The sequence below is a fragment of the Bos indicus genome, chromosome 3, assembly GCF_029378745.1.
Source record: "Bos indicus isolate NIAB-ARS_2022 breed Sahiwal x Tharparkar chromosome 3, NIAB-ARS_B.indTharparkar_mat_pri_1.0, whole genome shotgun sequence".
Taxonomy (NCBI): domain Eukaryota; kingdom Metazoa; phylum Chordata; class Mammalia; order Artiodactyla; family Bovidae; genus Bos; species Bos indicus.
Genome location: NC_091762.1, coordinates 31,153,866 through 31,174,284, shown reverse-complemented (window position 1 = coordinate 31,174,284; position 20,419 = coordinate 31,153,866). Strand labels below are relative to the sequence as shown.

General features: G+C 38.8%; 1 protein-coding gene across 23 annotated transcripts in view; it reads right to left on the bottom strand.

The window, feature by feature from the left end:
* ST7L (suppression of tumorigenicity 7 like) overlaps positions 1 to 20,419 on the bottom strand; it is a 147,409-nt gene that overhangs the window by 59,172 nt on the left and 67,818 nt on the right. For 18 of the 23 annotated variants that reach the window (XM_070785910.1, XM_019956822.2, XM_070785913.1 and 15 more), the window contains 2 exons: positions 18,992 to 19,131; positions 3,856 to 4,180 (listed from right to left, as the gene is read on the bottom strand). In XM_070785910.1, the coding sequence (XP_070642011.1) occupies positions 4,115 to 4,180; positions 18,992 to 19,131 (206 nt within the window). In that variant the 3' untranslated portion in view covers positions 3,856 to 4,114. Of the gene's footprint in view, positions 1 to 3,855; positions 4,181 to 12,975; positions 16,920 to 17,238; positions 19,132 to 20,419 lie in introns of those variants that run through there. The other 5 variants (XR_011565750.1, XM_019956814.2, XM_019956817.2 and 2 more) reach the window with 5 other exon arrangements.

The window sequence follows — 20,419 nt, the reverse complement described above, 5'->3', positions numbered from 1 at the left end:
GGAGCAGAGTGGTGTATAAATTTGCATTTATGATATACCTAGGCTAAAAGTACCAGTTATGATATTTTGAGCAAGATTCCCAAATTCTCTGAGCCTCTATCTTCTCATTTCTAAAATGAGGGTGTAAACTTATCTCAGATATTGAGTTTTAATTCTGCCCCCAAATCCAGCCAATAGACCCTCTTACCAAAGTCCCTAATTGGTCTAGCCCATCCTGACTTCTCAGAATCTCCAGTTCAGTACTGTAAAGTACTGACAGCAGGCTGCAGATTAAGGAGACTACACAGGGAATTCGGAATACAGCACACACACACCCTTTCCCTAATTCCTCTCTGGCACCCCTTGGGGTCCTCACATGTTTGTGGAACAGCTTTCTCTGCATAGGCAGCAAGAGGATGGGGGGGGAGCCATAGCTCTGGGCCATGGGGGCAGATTTATTTGGATGATAGGACTAATATTTGTGTAACCTGCCGAGACCTGTGTGGGAGAGTTGAGGGTGGTTTTTCTTTTGGTGAGGGGGTTTGCTCCGGTTTCACATCCATTAACACAAAACATGAGCTAGTCAGGGCCCTTGTGGTCTGTGGTGAGGGGATTCCTGTGGAGAAATAGGACTGAGTGAGTCAGGCCAGGGGAATGTCTTCCTTGCAGAATGGAGTCAACTGGATAACTGATGAGCCAATGGTGGGATTAGGGAGGGGGAAGAGGGAGGGGAAAAGAAGAGTTTCTGACATCTTGAGCTGGGATTAAGAGGAAGAAAGCTTTAAGGTAGTGGAAAGGTAAGGGTCACAGACAGGCTGGACTCAAGAACAGAGCTGAATGAATTACAGAGGGGTGCTATCTGGTCCGCTGGGCCACTGGGAAGAGCTCTCAGGTCCCAGTCAGCTTCAGCTCTCGTAAGAATATCCAGGTTACCACATAAATGATAGCCTAGGTCTTCCATGGGAAACTAACCTGAGCTAAATCTACCTGTGCTCTGTTATCTTATTCTCTCTTTGCTTCTTACCCTGTGAAAGGAAGTGGACCTCTTCTGGCATCTCATACTGCTATGTTCTTTTCCCTGGGATCCAAGTTCTAGTTCATAAAGACCAAGTTTTGCAACTTTCTATAAATGGTTGAGAAGAGCAAGCTGTCCGACAGTGAGGGGGCTGAAAAGTGTGGTGGATAGTGAGGGGGAAAAGGCCTATGTAAGCCCTATTACAGAGGCTAATGTGGCTCCAGAAAGGAATGATGGCCAAGCAATTAATTTTTCCTCTTATTCCTTAGCTTGCCTCTGCATTCTGACTGGCTTTATACAAAGCCAGAATGGTTTCCATTCTGCACTATACAAACAAACTAATTTATTTGGAACAAGCAGCAAAATGAGAACTTTATTTGATGCAGTCAGAGCCTCAATTAGTCCTGCTGGTACTCACTCACTGCCTTTAATCCCATCCCCCACTGCCACCACCCGCCCATCTCTCTTCTGTTTAATAGGGGCCTGTCCCTCAGATCAGCAGTCTCTTAGCCTGCCTCATCTTTCACTCCTTCCTGTTGGTCTTCATTTCTTTCGACTTTTAATATTTAGGTATAATGCATTGTAGAAAACACTATTTGGATACAAAGTTAATTTAAAAGACATTATCCTTTAAGGATCTTAGAATCTTTTAGAGAAGGCACATGACTTAACACCTTACCTGCACAGCCTGTAGCCAGTTTCTCTTATGTAAAAGTAAGAATGCCAGCCTTAACATAGTCCTGCAGATAAAAGCCAATGTGTATTATTGCCGGGCTTGATTAATAGCATGAATCCATACTCTATATGAGAGTATTCATATCAGATCAGATCAGATCAGATCAGTCGCTCAGTCGTGTCCGACTCTTTGCGAACCCATGAATTGCAGCACACCAGGCCTCCCTGTCCATCACCAACTCCCGGAGTTCACCCAGACTCAAAAATGAAATCAGGGACTTCAGATTATTTCAAAGACTCAAATATATCCTGGCCCTGAGGATCTGCTTGCAAAGTCTCATGACCACTCACGGCCTCATTTCTCTTCCTCCCTGTTACAGAGAGTACTTTCTTCTCAGTTCTCTCACCTCCCCTTACTAAGCACATCAACCACTAAGTTCTTCGCCAAATTCTCAGACCCACTCAGGACCTTACTATAAGAAAGATAACAAGGAATTTTTTTTCTCTCAGCCTTTCTGAGGTTTTATTTAAATGCCCTCAGTGGTCATAGGGCAGAAGCCCAAGGGAGGAAGCTGGAGAGAGTATGTTTCTCATCCCTGGGAGGCCTAGCTCCTGCAGCCAAATTACAGCACCAGTGAACAATGTAATACATTCCTGGACAGGTCGGTGGGACCCTGGGCGCCTGGGCCTTGTGGAGAGAGGTGCCAGACACAGAGCTCTCCGTAAGCAATCCTGCAGAGCTGCTCCCTGGGTGCAGAAATGAAATACGGGAGAGCTTCACATTACACAGAGGCCTGTAGCTCACACCTGGTTATTGATGGCCTTGGTGAGGCCTCTGCCTCCGCCCTCCACTTGGGAACTGCCTGCTACTATGGGGGTTGGGCGTCTTTGAAGCAGTGTTGGAAAACAAGAAAGAGATGTTTCCTTTTCTCTCTTTGCCCTATCAGCCTGCGCACAATCATGAAGGTATATACACACAAATATGCACAAATATAGCATATACACATAGCTTTTCTTAGGCTATATTCGGGTTCTCGTCATCCTCCTCCTCCCCGACAATAAAAAAAAAAGCAACCAGATTTCAATCAAACACTTCAAAAATTATATCAACAACAGGGTGTTCAGCTGTAACCAAGGAACATTTTAAAATTATCAACATGTAAGCAGCTGTTGGTTTGGGACTGGCACCCCTCTGGGAGATGGCAGGGGAAGGATACAGTAAGGGCATGGAAAGAAGAGGTCAACAGTGGGCAATTCCCACCCAGGCACTGTGCCTGAGACTGTAGAACTTGCCATGGCTGTTTCACACTGCAGAGAGTGCAATTTGTGTCCTCTGTCCTGTGCATGAGAGGGCAGTCTTCTATGACTGCTTGAGGTATGATTACTAAGCCTGCTGCTCATGAGCTTTTGTTGTCATTGTTTTAATTCTTCCTGGATTAGAAAACAGGATAACTTTGGGTTCCAGAGATGATTTCCACAAGAGAAAGGCACTAGAGGGGAGCAAGCTGTGGCTTTACTAGGGTAAATATGTCACAGTTGCTGCACTAGACTGAGCTTTCCCAGAAGCTAGTGATTGGCTGGTTTCAGGCAGAGGCCAGAGAGGTGTCAGTAATATTCCTGTCCCTGCCCCCAAAGGTCAAAAGGATAGAAGAGAGGGAGTCTATAGGTGTGTTTTCCCACTTTTCATTTATGGCTTAGGGCTTCCCAGATGGCACAGTGGTAAAGAATCTGCCTGCCAATGCACGAGATGCGGGTTCAATCCCTGGGTCAGGAGGATCCCCTGGAAAAGGGAATGGCAACCCACTCCAGTATTCTTGCCTGGGAAATCCCATGGACAGAAGCCCATCGGTCTACAGTCCATGAAGTCACAAAGAGTCAGGCACAACTGAGCACATATTTGTGGCTTAAATGATCTCTCAACATCACTGTGGTTATTCCTCAGTTACTTGAGATGTTTTAGTCATCCTGGATTTGAGAAAGCAAGGTAAGCACTCTCCCTTTTGTCCTCTAACTCTGAACTGTTCTATCCTAAAATTTACCTTTGCTCACTTTCATTCTGCCTACGAGTCTACAGATGGATCAGCTAGGCATTGGAATTCTCTTTCTTTGGCCAGAACAAGCAGAAATAGGATGACTTTACATCAACCCCAGTAAGCAGACTTGACCAAACAAAAAGCTCAACTGAGTGAATAAAAAGAAAGAGTTTAATCCACAGCTGTTCTTTTTTGACAACTTTCAAGGTGAGGCTTCCCCAAGAATAACTGTGATGTTTATAAAAAGGTTTCTTATGTATAAACGCTTTTGCTTATATGTAATTGTCTCACCAACCCTGTGATAGGAGTTACGCTCATTGTGCAGGTGCTGTTCAGAGAGGCTCTGTGATTTGTCCAAAGTCCTGTGGATATTGAGTAGCTCAGCCAGAACTCACACCAAGGGCTTCTGACTTCAAATCTTGTGTGTTTTGCTCAGAAACTGAGGGTGCCTAGGCTGGAGGCAGGAGAATCCCAGCACCTTTAGGACAGAAATTGACACAAAATATCCTAGGAGTATACATGAGCAGAATTTACAAAAGCAACAGCTTAGGGCTTCCTTAATCTCATCAATGAATCCCTTTTTTGCCATTTCTGTCACTAACACCACCACTACCACATGATCACTATACTACATTTAGCGGCCCATGTATAATCAGCTCTGGTTTCTAATTCTGTTTTCCTTTTTCCTTTTACAGATCAACAGTTCATCTTTTGTTTTAGTTTTATCTAGTCCTTTTAAAAATGCTAAATGTGTAGACAGAGCAGTAGTCACGAGAAGCCATGAGAGGAAGTTATTGAGAGGAAGTTATTAAGGCTTTGGGCTTTTAAAGTATGTATTAGAATTTCCTTTGAGACTTCAATCTTTTTTAAACTACTGTCAACCCCTGGGCTAGGTAAGTAAGAACAAGGAATGAGAGTGCTAAACAAACAAAAAAACAACAAAAAACCACACACACACACACAAATGGTCTTATCCCAGATCAGATGCCTACTCACAGCCTAGTAAAAATCCTGAGACCTCGAACCAAGACAAGCTATTTATCTATACCAAGGCAAAGAGTATCTATCTACCTTGCAGAGAAACCCTTAAAAGACGAGGCAGAAAACAGATTTTCACTTGATCAAAAACTTTTGCTGCCCTCAACCCCTCCTCCCACACTTATTCAAAATCAGACTTCTGTTTAGGTCCGAGACTGTGAGACAAAGCAGCTCTAAGAGATAATGTGTGCAAGAGGAACCCTTCCCTGTTCAACCCTGGAATGCATTCCATTAGAGACAGCATAAGCCCTTACATACCCTACCTATCCCACTCCTGTACCCCAACTGTGAAGGCAGAAGGGAAAGCTGCAGGAATACAACATTCATCAATCATAGATCTAGGATGCTGCAGCTCCCTGACCTGGGCCCCAACTTGAGCTAGGGGAAGAACACCTCATGAAAACAATCTACCTATAGTTAAGATTCCTTCCAGGGCAAATCTTACTTTTTGGTCCATCGATCTTGGCGCTCACTGTTCTCCCTGCTTCCCACCCCCACTGCCTCTGCATGTGGGCTCAGAAGTCATCATCTAAAGAATTCCATTGCTCACCTCCTGCATAGCAGCACAGCCCCATGAGGCCACACACCAGATGGAGGGGATAAAAGTACGAGGTCATGGCTTCTAGCAAGAGGCTTTTTCTTAAACTAACCCTGACTCCTGGAAAAGAGGCAGAGCAGGAGAGTGTCGAGTGAGCTGCTGACGACAGCAGCTTCAGAAGTCTTGTATAAAGAGCTAACTTAGCTTTCAGTGGAAATTTCTCTACTCCTGGTCTCACATCTACTTCTTAAATGTGTTTGAATAGAATGCAGGGACTGTCAAACCAAAGGGTTAAATCTTGCCCAACTGTAGGAATCTATTCAACAGATTGCCACACACATGGTAAGGTGGAGGCCAAACCCTGAACACGTGCCCCGTTTCTCCAGGACTGTAACTATGAAGAAAGGGAAAGGGTATGGAAAGTGGACTAGAACTCAGGGGAGAGAAAGGTTGTCAGTAGGCCTTCAAAGTCTCTGTGTATTAATATAATGTACACAAGGATGGGGATGCAGGAGGCGCATCATTCCTAGAACCATTAGGCTTACTGGGTGACAATGTATGGAATCAATAACTACAAAGGAACAAAACAATTTAAGCAACAGACTGAGAAACAGAATTCTCAGAATAAAGGAATCAAGTGAATGAGATTAATCAGTCTTTCTATAGGAGGTGGCTTTTGAGCAGGATTTTTAAAAGATACAGGATGTTTTGGTTGAGAACAGACAGAGCAAAGAATTCTAAGTAGAAGTAACTGGTTTATGCTGAAACTTAGAAGCAAGAATGTGCAAGCAATATATAAGGAATTTCAAGCAAGTACATATTATATACACTGGGGAATACAGAGAAGTTAGAATGCTGAGATCAGGGCTTAAATAATGTGAGGTGACTACATGTGCCCAGATTGTCAAATGGCTCAGAGTTCCCTACAGAGCCACACAGTATCTTGATCTATGTCAGTAAGCACCAGGGCAGCTATGGGAAAACACAAGGATGAGTCCATTTGTTACAGACAGAGGGACTAGAAGAGAGCTACACTGTGAAACCCAACAAAATGCTAAATATTGTTCACTCTAGCTCCCTATCATTTGAGATTCTGGGCTAAATAAGAGCTATCAAATATCCTATCCAGAACTGTGATACATTAATGTAGGCTAACAGGCCTAGAACTTGGTGTAAATCAAGCCAAACACTTATGAAATTAGAATGTAAAAAAGAAATTCTTTAAAAATAGAAAATACATGCTTCTTTCCCTGACTCTTAAACTTGACTGGTCTCCTATACCGCATTTGGCATATTGGACTTTTGAGGCTAGCACATTCATCAGAGCTGAGTGAGCCGAGGCCATAGTGGAAAGGAGGAGAGCTATGAGAGACTTTTAGGGACGACAAAATCAATTCACTGAGTGACAGGATGGTTCTGGTGAGAGCTGGACCATAAAGAATGCTGAGTGCTGAAGAACTGAGGCTTTCATATTGTGGTGCTAGAGAAGACTCTTGAGAGTCCCTTGGACTGAAAGGATATCAAACCAGTCAATCCTAAAGGAGATCAACCCTGAATATTCACTGGAAAGACTGATGCTGAAGATCCAATACTTTGGCCACCTGATAAGAAGAGCTGACTCACTGGAAAAGACCCTGTTGCTGGAAAAGACTGAGGGCAAGAGGAGAAGCTGGTTATAGAGGATGAGATGGTTGTGTGGCATCACTGATTCAATGGACATGAATTTGAGCCAACTCCAGAAAACAGTGGAGGACAGAGGAGCCCGGCATGCTGCACTCCACAGGGTCACAAAGAGTCGTACACAACTTAGCAACTGAACAACAGAACAGGCTGCTAGAGCAACAACCAAAGATACAAATCCTCATTTCATAATCTTCACGTTAGGTCTCTGGCTTCTTGCACTTGTTGAAGGTAAAAACAGAGCTATTTATTGGGCTTCTGCCATTTTTTAACTGAACTTTGCTAAACTCTGAGGATAAAAACCACAAGGGCAACCCTGTTCTTCCACAGTACTTTTCTGGTGCCACTTTCAAAAACAGAATATTGAAATGTGTGTGTGTATACATATATACATTTGTGTGTGTGTGTATATATATGTATATATTTATATTTATGAACACTGAATAAGCCAAAAGTTGAGCAATATATTAACTTTCTGCTTTACTTAACTGGCACAATTTAGTGCTGGACGGGAGGCAACCACTTAACAGTGATAGCATTTGTTGGTATCATCTTAGTTTTTTCCTCCTCCCCTAAATAGTTTATAAAAGGTGATTTGTGAAATTCTTCACAACAGAAAAGCTCAAGGGTTTACATTCAACTGTGACACCACTGTGAATTCATTAAGAAGCATGTTTCAGGTTGCACTATAATTTCCCTATGTAACATAAAGCCATGGAATCTGACATAAGCTGATTGCTCATGCTGGTTATTTTATTTACATTTCTGAATGGAAGGGATTTCAATACTCATAAAATATCTAACTTATTATTTTTCATCTGTTCTCCCAGAGCAGCTATTATAAAACAGGCATAGAAACAGAAGTCTCAACTTGTATGACTGGCTAAGCAACCAGGGAAAAGTTACTGCTCAAAAGCAATTTAAAAAAAAAAAATAATTCAATATGGAACTTGAGACCAAATGTGATATTATTACTCTCAATACTATGAAAAAGATAAAAAGTTTTTTTTGTTATAAGTGTTCATTATGTTTGTTGAAGTCCTATGGGAGTAGGAGGTAGTCCATAGGAATTCAGGGGGCCTTAAGTCTACTTAAGTCTTTCTCTAGAGACCTAATGTTAGCAGACACAGCCTAATATAAATGGGAACACAGATGAATGGATAAGAGTGGGCTCCTTACAACCCAGAAACATGACTACACCTCCTTACAGATTACAAATTAGACTTCTGAACTGGAAAATGCCATGAGGGTTAGATGTACGTTTTGTTCACCTACCCAAAGAATAATAATTTCCACTTATTCCAGCAGATATAGCAAACTCAGATAAATTACTAGAGAAGTAACAATTACAAGTAAACTCCAAAGCTGGATCTTCAGTCTTCTGCCTGTAAGTCTGTTCAAATCATTCCACTTTCTCCTGCTGCCTCAACTGAGTTAAGTCAGTATATTCCTCGACCCTCCAGTACAACCTTAGGCCTCCTCTTCTACTCAAAAGACTGTCATCATTTTACCACATCTAATGATTACATGCCTAACAGTATAAATTCCCCAAGGACAGGTTCTGTGCCTGTTTTTAAAAATATTTTAATATGTATTCCAGGGTTATATCTCCAATTATCCAGTTAGTACATATACTGACTGAACCCAATAAATATAGGAAATCTTTTTCAGTTGCTTAGAAAATCTTGACAGTTCCCCTTATTAAAAGGTAGAACTGTCCAGGATTCAGAATTGATCAGCAAAATTTAGCTTGGAAGAGAGGGAAAAGGCAGCTTATTTTATTACCTTAACCCAATATCCTTTTATTTTTCTAATTAACCTGATATATTTCGAGAATCAGTCACTGCAGGGTGCAGCTTTGACATGAACAGTGGGCTCTCGGAAATGCTGAGTGGTTCTTTCCCCTTCTTTCTCACATGTCCACAGAGGCACATAATTTTAGTACTGACTCTTTGCTGACCCATTCTGTTTCACAATGGCATCATACTGTTTCATTTTCTAAACCAGGATGGTCCTTAGCTCTTATTAATCTGTCATTATTAGGAATGAGAGGATATAGAAAACAAAGATAAAAATTAATGAGTATGGTAGGCTTTCAACAGTATGTGAACCAGAAAAGGCAGAGGAACCAGAGATCAAATTGCCAACATCCGCTGGATCACAGAAAAAACAAGAGAGTTCCAGAAAAACATATATTTCTGCTTTATTGACTATGCCAAAGTCTTTGAATGTGTGAATCACCACAAACTTTGGAAAATTCTGAAAGAAATGGGAATACCAGACCACCTGACCTACCTCTTCAGAAATCTGTATGCAGATCAGGAAGCAACAGTTAGAACTGGACATGGAACAATAGACTGGTTCCAAATCGAGAAAGGAGTACATCAAGGCTGTATATTGTCACCCTGCTTATTTAACTTATATGCAGAGTATATCATGAGAAACAGTGGGCTGGATGAAGCACAAGCTGGAATCAAGACTGCCAGGAGAAATACCAATAACCTCAGATTTGCAGATGACACCACCCTTATGGCAGAAAGCAAAGAAGAACTAAAGAGCCTCTTGATGAAAGTCAAAGAGGAGAGTGAAAAAGTTGGCTTAAAGCTCAACATTCAGAAAATGAAGATCATGGCAGCTGGTCCCATCACTTCATGGCAAATAGATGAGGAAACAGTGACAGACTTTATTTTTTGGGGCTCCAAAATCACTGCAGATGGTGACTGCAGCCATGAAATTAAAAGACGCTCACTCCTTGGAAGAAAAGTTATGACCAACCTAGACAGAATATTAAAAAGCAGAGACATTACTTTGCAAACAAAAGTCCATTAAACTAGACAAAGGTCTAGTCAAAGCTATGGTTTTTCCAGTAGTCAGGTATGGATGTAAGAGTTGGACTATAAAGAAAGCTGAGCACCGAAGAACTGATGCTTTTGAATTGTGGTGTTGGAGAAGACTCTTGAGAGTCCCCTGGACTGCAAGGAGATCCAACCAGTCCATTCTGAAGGAAATCAGTCCTGAATATTCACTGGAAGGGCTGATGTTGAAGCTGAAACTCCAATACTCTGGCCACCTGATGCGAAGAACTGACTCATTTGAAAAGACCCTGATGCTGGGAAAGATTGAAGGCAGGAGGAGAAGGGAACAACAGAGGTTTAGATGGTTGGATGACATCACCGATTCAATGGACATGCATTTGAGTAAACACTGGGAGTTGGCGATGGACAGGGAGGCCTAGCATGCTGCAGTCCATGGGGTGGCAAAGAGTTGGACACAAGTGAACAACTGAACTGAACTGAACTGATAGTAGGCTTTAATCTTACTGCGGCCACTATATATGAATCTGAGGGGTGACATTTCTTATTTCAATCTTGAGTTGTGGAGCACTTCATTTTTTAATAAATTCTAAACTGTTTAAATGAACATAATGAATACCACAGTTAACAAAAACATGAACTTCATCAGTTGTGTGTAACGACAAAAGTCTTTCATGTCTGATATTTGAAAAATAATAAAATAAAGAGAGAGACCTCTTTCTATTTACTCTTGTTGGACTGAAAGGAATCCTAACCAAATAAATTCTTCTAAAGGGAAAAAGCCTCTATCAGTCTAGATAGACTTTCTGGGTCACTAAATCTTATGTGAGGCATGTGAAAATATTAATAACTCATCGGTCACTTCCAGTCAAATGAATGAACCTGCAAGGATAAACTAATTTACTCGTGCAGCAGAAGCCTCTGCCTTATACATCTCTTGTCTACCTCAAACCCCTACCACTAGACTATGAGTTACTTGTGAACATGGGTTGCATTTTATATTTCATAAAGGTATCCAATAAGTATCTGCTCATTGAATGAATGAACAAATTTATCATTAGTAACATCTTAATACAATGAATTCAACATTAAAAACTTTTGGTATGTTACAGGATAATCATTACCAAATTATAGCATGTTAAAGAGCGATAGTTAACATATTTTTAAATGCTGAGACTCTTTAAAAACTAAACTTTGAAAACAAATTAAGATAAGCTCTATTGGAATCTTCTCATCCAATAAGCCAATACTGAAAGAAGAATCTTTTCAGGGTATCCAGGACTCTGAACTGCATGTTCTAGTGCCGTTTTTTGGGGGTTTTTTTTGAGTCAGTATTACAAAGCTAAAATACACCAAGAGTAAATTAATAAGAAAAATCTACACAGCTAGAGCTTTGTTGAATTAGAATTCCTGGGCTCCCAATAAGGGCTAAATCCCAAAGGGATCAGAGTCAAGTAAATAAAAAATCCATCTGAATTTTATCAGAGGGCAAAGTTTCAACTTTGAATACCCCAGCAACCAAGGATGAATTATGTATAAGATTAGTAAAGTGCCTTCATCCATGCCTCAGCCAGAGAACATTCTTCTATCTCACTGTGACTGAAGGAAAAGCAGCAGTGTGTTCGCCTGCCAAAAAATAGTTGTGGCTATACTCTAGATAGAAGTTTAACAACACTGAGGGATTAAAATTTAATAGTAAAGCTGCTGCTACCTGGGAGTAAAAGCTTGAACTCTGGCATCAGAAAGAAATAGGGACTTCAGCATGCTGAACAGATGAAAACAAGAGCTGGCAAGTGCCTAACAAAGACTATAAGAGTATGTTCCCTTCTTAAATTCTTCCCCAAACTGCTTCTTTCTCTGCATATCCCATTTATAATATGCAAGAGTGCTCAATGGGAATACAGCCCTTTTCTACACTTTGAATAGTACATATACATTTCATTTCCAGAATGCTTGAAACTATAGGATGAGGTTAAAGGGTGATTATGTGGTCTGAATTCTCTGAACATCAGTTCTCTTAGTTTTGTTGAATATCACCTGAAGCCCAAATAATTTCTTTTCTTGAAGCTGGCAGTTGAGACAGACATAAGGCAATCTTAATATTAATTAGAGAACTAACAGAGATTATTTTTTTCTCGAATTCAGATAGAATACCATTAATAGCTAATCTTTCACTGAGGCCTTATCAGCATTAAGGAACACATTGAAGTTTCCAATGTATTGTTACAACTGCTAGAAGTACATCTGTTACCTAAAAATCCCACTTTAGAAAAACAAAACAAAAAAGGCCATGAGTTATGTTATTTTACACCAAAAGTTTATTCTGTTCAATTAAACTTACCCTCACAATCCTTGACAAACTTCACCTTTGATTTTTTGAAAACAGAGAGATGCTGGAACATAAGCTACAGCTTTAGTTTATATTAAGCAATGAACTTAAAAGACGCTTACTCCTTGGAAGGAAAGTTATGACCAACCTAGATAGCATATTCAAAAGCAGAGACATTACTTTGACAACAAAGGTCCGTCTAGTCAAGGCTATGGTTTTTCCAGTGGTCATGTGTGGATGTGAGAGTTGGACTATGAAGCTGAGCGCCGAAGAATTGATGCTTTTGAACTGTGGTGTTGGAAAAAGACTCTTGAGAGTCCCTTGGACTGCAAGGAGGTCCAACCAGTCCATCCTAAAGGAGATCAGTCCTGGGTGTTCATTGGAAGGACTGATGTTGAGGCTGAAACTCCAATACTTTGGCCACCTGATGCGAAGAGCTGACTCACTGGAAAAGACCCTGATGCTGGGAAAGATTGAGGGCCAGAGGAGAGGGGGACGACAGAGGATGAGATGGTTGGATGGCCATCATTGACTCGATGGACACGGGTTTGAGTGGACTCTGGGAGTTGGTGATGGACAGGGAGGCCTGGCATGCTGTGGTTCATGGGGTCGCAAAGAGTCGGACATGACTAAGCGACTGAACTGAACTGAGCTGAAGCTTTTCTTTTTCTTTTGTTTACTGTTTCAAAGAGTTAATTAAATTCCCTCTGAATCACTACAAATGAGTGCCTACTGTTTATTCAGTATTACTGCACATTTTAGACAATTAGAAAGGATGAAGTTCTTTTTAGGGTTGTATGAGTATGTGATATAAATGATCAGTGTACTTTAAGTGATTTACTAACCAGAATAGGAATGAAATTACAGTGAACCAGTTTAAAGACAAAAAAGCAAATGGGCATTCTTTATTTTAAAACAGCAAACTTCATTAAATAGGCTTATATAATGAAGAACATTTCCAGGTAGTTTATTTGTCTACTTAGATCTTTTCAGTAAGCAATTCTGCAATCTAAGGTCCCTTTTTACTTTCTGACAATCCATACTGGCCTCTTTATTTAAAACTCTTCTCCAAATTCATCCCCTATAGGCAGACAATAGTAAGGCCACTTTACTGTCATCACTCTATCAGTCTATAATTCCTTCAGGATTACTATATTTGGTTTGACATTTATTCTGTACTTGTTTTGGTATAAGTTGAGAGGTGACACATTTTTGAAACCAAATATATATGCGACTAAAGGACTATCTGTTGTGTGATTTCAAGGAACTCTTAACTTGATTGGCTCAAACTTCCTCATCTATTACATTGGAAGATCACAATCTGTCCTCCAATGCCTCTGGTAAGAACTAATGAGAGTGTAAGTATAAACTTTTAAAAAAGAAAACTGATGAAGTCCACATTACTCCTGGTTTAGAATTATAATAAATTAATTAGTTGTACTAATTTAGTTCTTTTGAGCATTAAAAATTTGATTGGTGGGGGAAGGAGCAAAATTCCACTCAAGAAAAAAGCTAAAATAACTATTCCTCAAGATTTTAATTTTCCTCTGTACCCCATTATTCTTTCCATTTAGAGGACTATGCTGGGTCTGCAAAAATCTTTTCTAAAACAAAAGTCAGCAGGTTTCCTAATATGAATTCTAATACTACTAGTGTTACAAATTTGGAATGAGTGATTTACATCAATATCCAGGCATAACTCTTCTACCTGCTATGCAGTCCATTTGCCTCAAGTGCTAATGAATAATAATAAATATATTCACAGCAGTTAGTGATAGAGTAACTTAGACTTTGGCACTGAGGCTTTCAGTTTGAGGGGGGGCAAAGATGATTAAATATTCTGCCAAATGAATTCAGGGAGAGCTTTTATGAATTTCATTAGGGAAAGAGGGTGCTTTCCACAAACTTCAAAACCGAATTAAATCCTGGGGAAAGAATATAGACATGTGTTAAAAAGTACATTGCCCTAGCTTTTATTCTTTCTCTTTCGTCTTTGAAGAGTTCAGTACTTAGAACATTTGGATAAAGAAGAACATTAGCAATTCCATAAATTTCTCATTCTGGTTCTTTTTGTAGGAGAACAATGAGGATGAAGTATGAGAAATTACCCTTATAAAAAGCAGAGAACAACTTTTCTCTTGCTACAAATATCCCAGTTAATTAAGAAAATAAAAATTGGAATATGCCAGACTGCCCAAATAAAGACTTGAGCAGTACTAACAATGGAACAAAAGTGTAAACATTTAAAATTTTTGACCTATTACAATAGATTCATTTTATTATCAGGATATTCTTTGGGAAATATCTCAGATATATTACTATGGAAACAGCATGTTATAGAAGAGTATTTTCCCAGAATTTATGCTTAGTTACAATTTAAAATGTTTTTAAAACTGTATTAGTTCTTGAAAATAATTCATTTTCAAAGTGAAGAAACATTTTAATTTCAGTTTAATTTCTGAATGGGGCCCTAGCTATTTAGAATGCAACTCTCTTAGGGTTTTAGTAAAGTCAGATGAAGACTATAAAAAGCCTTTCACCTGTAGACAGATTTCGTGTCACTGGTTGTGACAACAGTAAATTAGGAACCTTTAAACTGATGTATATCAATACATGGTTATAGTTGTCTATCAACTCCCCTAGTTATGAAGACAATCTTTGTCCTGGAAAAAATTATAATAATGGACAAACCTTCTCAAAAGTTCTCGTTACTATTCAGTAAAAGACACTTGGCATTTATATCTGCTTATTACTTTTTAAAATGTAATTTAGGGAGAGAAATGTTAATTAGTTTGGGGAAGGGACTGAAGAAATCCCAGTGAGACATTCTGTAGAGAGGTCTTTTGTTAGTGTAACATCTGACCTTCTATATCTTTGGAAATCATGCAACTTGGCTAATGTAGTCCTTAAAGAATTAATCAAGCAGATTGTTAGGCCCTAGTTACAGTGAAGCCAGCCAATTATGAGTTGCTCAGAAATTCATCACTGGCATGTCCAACCACATTTTCCCACATAAAGATTAGTAGAAATATGTGGAAATGGGGCCCATTCCCACCCTAGCACAGCTACAATATGTGTTCAGTGAAACAAATTTTAACCAAGTTTTGCCTTAGTGAAACAAATAATTTATCTGGAAATCTTTTTAATTTTTGTCTTTACCCATAACACCTTATCTGCCAACATTGCAAATGCTGGCCCGTTTAGTTAAAACCCAACTAGGGATTTTTATATTCAAACACAAAAGCACTAAAGTCACATGCCACAGCCTGAATTTATCTGTAAGTTAATGAAATTTCCAAACACCATCTTCAGTCTTTTCACTGTTGTAATAACGCCTTCCCAAGGCTTACTAAGAAGAAAGCTTTTCTTGCAAGAGAGGAATGAAAGGAGACAGAGTAGATGAAGATTGGTTCAATAAGGAGAGGGCAGTGCTGCTCTTAAATAAAGAAGAGCCTTTCAGATAAGCAGAATCAGATTCCAGTTCATTGGTTTGCTGGCTACCCTTACTTTGAACTCTCATATTTAACCCAGCAGGCTTCAAAGCAGGTGAGAAAATGACCTACCACTTAAAAGCAATTTTTCCTTTTTCAGGAATTCTGGCCTTAAGAGACTATCAGCTCTGATATCAGCACATTCCACATCTCCAGGGATTTATGCAATTTTTTTTCCATTGCTCCGTGTCTACTGTCAGGCTGTTTTCATCTCAGCCAGGAGAAAAATCAGGAGAAAAAGTCCTAATGTGCTGAAGATGAAATCTCTTTCCATATCTTTATATCATGCAAAAGAAGGGGCACTAAAACACTAACCATTCTAGTTCATTCCCTTCCATTTATCTAAATCTAATGTTCAGTGAGGATTACTACAAATTACTAATCCCTAGCGCCTTGCTTCATGAAAAAGCAATTTTCATAACAAATGCATTTTAACAAATGCAGACTGAATTTACTCTAGCATGAGAAATAATACAAGAAGTTATTAGATGAAGAAGAGACAATGGCAACAATGGAAGGAACTAGGAAATTTTCTTAAACCGCTTTGCCTTACTTAATAGAAGAATAAGTATGTTTCAAAAATTCTTCATTGATTTCTATATTTCATTGATACTGTACTTGGCTATCAAATATCTGACTTAGCTAAAAATTTTTAACACATGCAGTTTGCAACTTACCAATGGGTTCTGCTCCATAAGGCAGTTTGCTAGTGCCTAGAATTTGAAACATTTCTTCACTTTCTGGTGCACATAATGTACTGGAAATATAGTACTAAAAGAATTATTTAAATGATACCTAACAGTCATTTCTACTACTATTTCCATGGAAAAAAGTATTTTTTGTTTATTAGTAGGACATAGCTCTTCCAAACATGAAGGGGGTAGGGTTTCTCACTACAGCTGCACTTCCGTGATGATGATGACAATGATGATGACAACAACAGCTAACACCTACTTTTTACTGTGGGCAGACACAGTGCTAAATTCTTGATAAATTTTAAACTCATTTAGCCTTCACAAAAATCCAAGAGGTAGTACTATTCCCATTTTACAACTGGGTGGTGGGGAAGGTTAAGCAACTTACCCAAGGTTGCACAGCCAATAAGTATCACAGCTGAAATCCAAAGCAAAACAGTCTGGCTCCAGAGCCTCTGCTCATAACGACTCTACAATCTTGTCCCTTTTCCACCTTGATAAGGTGGCACCATCCAGGAATTCTAAATTCCTCTATTGGGGGTAGAGTAGAGCAAGGTCTTCTTAAGCTTTAAATGTATATAGAATCATCTGAGGATCTTGCTTCTAACAAGGTCCTGGGTGATGGTAATGCTCCTGGGGCAGAGACCACACAATATTAAGTGGTAAGAAGAATGTGAACCTCTGGTTCTCTTGCTGTCTACTAGGGTAATTGTTTATTGAGTTTATAAACTGGAGTCTGCCTATATTGTTTTCATTTCCCATTAATTCTTAAATGGAAACAGCCCTTGGAACTACTACATACCGAATATTGATCTGCAGGTACTTTCAGTAAATACTTAACTTTTAGGAATTTAAACTGTACATGTAAAGGCCACGGGGATAAAATCTAGCTGTAGAAGTTTGCTGTCAGGCACATTTTAAACACTACATACCAGCAACACATACCAAAAGATAGTAAACAAATGTCTATTTATTGTTCATCAACTAGAATCACAGTAAATTAATAACTTTTGATCTAAAAAAGAAGCTTCAACTTTCAAATGGATAATTACTTATTCTCAGACACTGCTAGGAGCTTGTGTTATGTAATCCTAAAGGCTCTTTTGGTGCATCAGAGATCTCTTAGGTAAGGCAGACATTAGATACTAACTCCACATTAATTTTAGCCAGTACTTCATGGAAGGACACTGCTAACAATTACTGTATCTCTACTCCAGATTCTAGATCTCCCTCCTCTCTCTATTTTACCTCCTTCCCAATGCCCTGAGAGACCATCTCTCCCACTGCTTTTCTGTGATCTCAAATACACAGCTGCATATTTTTTTCTGCTTGTTAAATGGACGGGATTCTCTGTTTAGTCCATTTTTTTCCATGCCAGATTACACAGTGAGGTCATTTCAGTTTGAGACACACACTCGCCAATCAGCACCACTGCAAGCAACAGAGTTATGGTGGGATCAGTAAGCTTTCTTTTTATACTAAAAGGAAGTAGAAGAGTCAGTTTCCAACCCAAATATCTATACTCCCTGAACAACAGTAAAAAGTCATCCTTCTTGAAGCCTGACCCAGAATCAACTGTAGTCTCAAACTCTTAGGCCTACAGCCAGTGGCAACTTAACACATTATAATAGTTGACCTTCAGGGAAAAAGAGAAACCAGTGCTCTCACTACTGATGCCAGAAGAAAACCAGCTAATCTTTAAGGCACAAAATAAACTATTCTTAAGGCAAGAAAAGAAACTGTGAGGACACAGGGAGTTATAATGGAGGCACAAAGAGAAAAATATAGAAACTGCATTACCAAATAAAGGCTAATATTTCTATGATTCTCAGTGCTTTTCTATTTGGGAGTATAATGAATTAACATTTTCTTTTTGGGTTTGAATTCATTACTTAGTAAAAATGCAAAGATGTACAAGACATGTCTTTTTTTATTAGGCTTAGAGACTTAAAGGGACTTCTCTTTGGTAATTTTGCTTTGAGTCAGTGACATTAATTAATAGGTTTATGTAGAAAAGTTAATAATCACAGGATACTCTCTTTAAAATCAATCCTCAAGTACTTTCTGGGCCTGGGTCAGGAAATGGGGAAGCTGTTCAAAACTAAGGGGTAAAAATGAAAATAAAGGTCTGTAGATGGTTCTACATCCAAGGTTGGGAAGATCAGTAAGAATATGCACATATAATAACAAGGAAGACTTTTGAGTGAAAGGGCACATTCTGAACCCAGGACAAATGTCTCAACTGTCCTATCTTACCTACTTATTCCTTATCCTAGGGGCACTCTTGAATATAACATTCAGCAAATCCTTAGAACTAATGATTTCATTTAAATGGAAAAACCAAAAGGCTTTTGTACAAAACAAGGAATTTTTTTTTAAAATCCCAAAGAAAATGCATTTAAAAGGGCTGGATTATTCTTTAACTAGTAAGAAGGGTTAACTTTACTACCAAAAGTGATCTACAAAGACCAGCTTTATAATTTATGACATTGTATTTTCAAAACTTTTAAGCAACAAAAATATAGCTCAAATCACCAAAAACTTATGTTTGACATATTTATGGCAGCAACTTTATAAATCAATTCCTGTAATTTACTTTATAACAAATATCTTCCACTGCTCAACTGGTTTAGCACAAACAGATCAGAGATGGTTTCTTGTGTGTTTTACAAATATTCTATACAAGTCCTTGAGATCATACTTACAGCTTTAGCAAAAACACCCATGATTTCAGGAAACTGGTGTGTAAGAAAAGCTATCATTGCTGTAGAAGAACATAGTCCTGCTGTGAAATGGATGAAAAAAGGAATCTCCTTCTTTGGGTAAACAGAAACATGATGAAATGCTGAAAGAGAGAAAAGATAGAAATGGATTTTATTTCAGAATATAGTGTAAGCCAGTTTTAATATTTTCAAGTGAAATCCATTTCTAAAAACTAAAAAGGGAAAATTAAAAAAAAAAAAACAAAAACAAGAAGTCTCTGGTCAAGCAAGGTAGAAAGAAGTTATCCATTATTTATAGCATCAACAGCACATCTACATAGTTAGATGACTACTGGGAACTGGGAAAAGGATGGCACTGTGAGAAAGAGCAGTAATTGTAGTCATGCTGAGGTGGTTTTGAAAAAGAGCTTTGTCATTTATTAGCTGTGTGATCTTGAATAAGTTGCTAAACCCTCTAGCAGTTGCCATGGAGTTGTTATGATGAACACTGTAAGCACTTTATAAAGGTGTTGTTTTAATTTTTGATCTTTGGGAGCTCAGACATGAGTACAGAGATCAAGAAATAGACATGTGGTTGGAGATTTCCTAGAACAATCAGTTAATAATTTTACCCACTTATGTGACATTTCATTGAGCACTGTAAAAATCTAACCAGAACATCAAAGTCCTAGATTCTGAACACAAATGGAGTCTATTGTCTTATTTTTACATTTACACATTTACAAAGGTTATTATTTTTCTAGTGATTAGATATTTCATTACCAATAGTATTCAAGTATTTTTATCTTATTTGAAATGTGAAAATACTTGAATAACAATGATGTCAGGAACCTATTACAATGATTGGTACACAGTAGGTGCTCAATAAATGTCTGTTAAACTGAGAGCTATTCTGGGACTTCAGTTGGCTGCTCACAGGGTTGGACACAGACCGAGGAATTCCTGATGTAATACCCTGCATAAGTAAGGAATGACTAATTCAGTGCTGAATCAAGGTCAACTATAAATTTAACATTTTAAAACATAATGATTCACAGAGAAGATTACACCTAAGTTTCCTTCAGTAGCCAGGATATTTTTTATGTATTATATACTATCTTCAGAAAGTACATACCAAAAAGCAAACTCATTAAAAATGCAGAAAATTTCCAAAGCCTTGTGTCATGTTTAAAGTAAAAGCACACCAAATCTGAAATTTTTAAAGTTAGAAACATTAGAAGCTATGAACAACACTGTGCTTTCAGCACCCCCAAAAAATCAGTCCCCTATGCTCTGTCCCTCAGCCATGAGAGGCCAACTTCTTCTAGCAAATCAAAAGATAAAAACCATGGTATTTGCAAAGATAGGGAACAAATACTTACACACGCCAATGTTACTATAGTTGCTTTTGTGTAAGAGAGCAAAATAAAT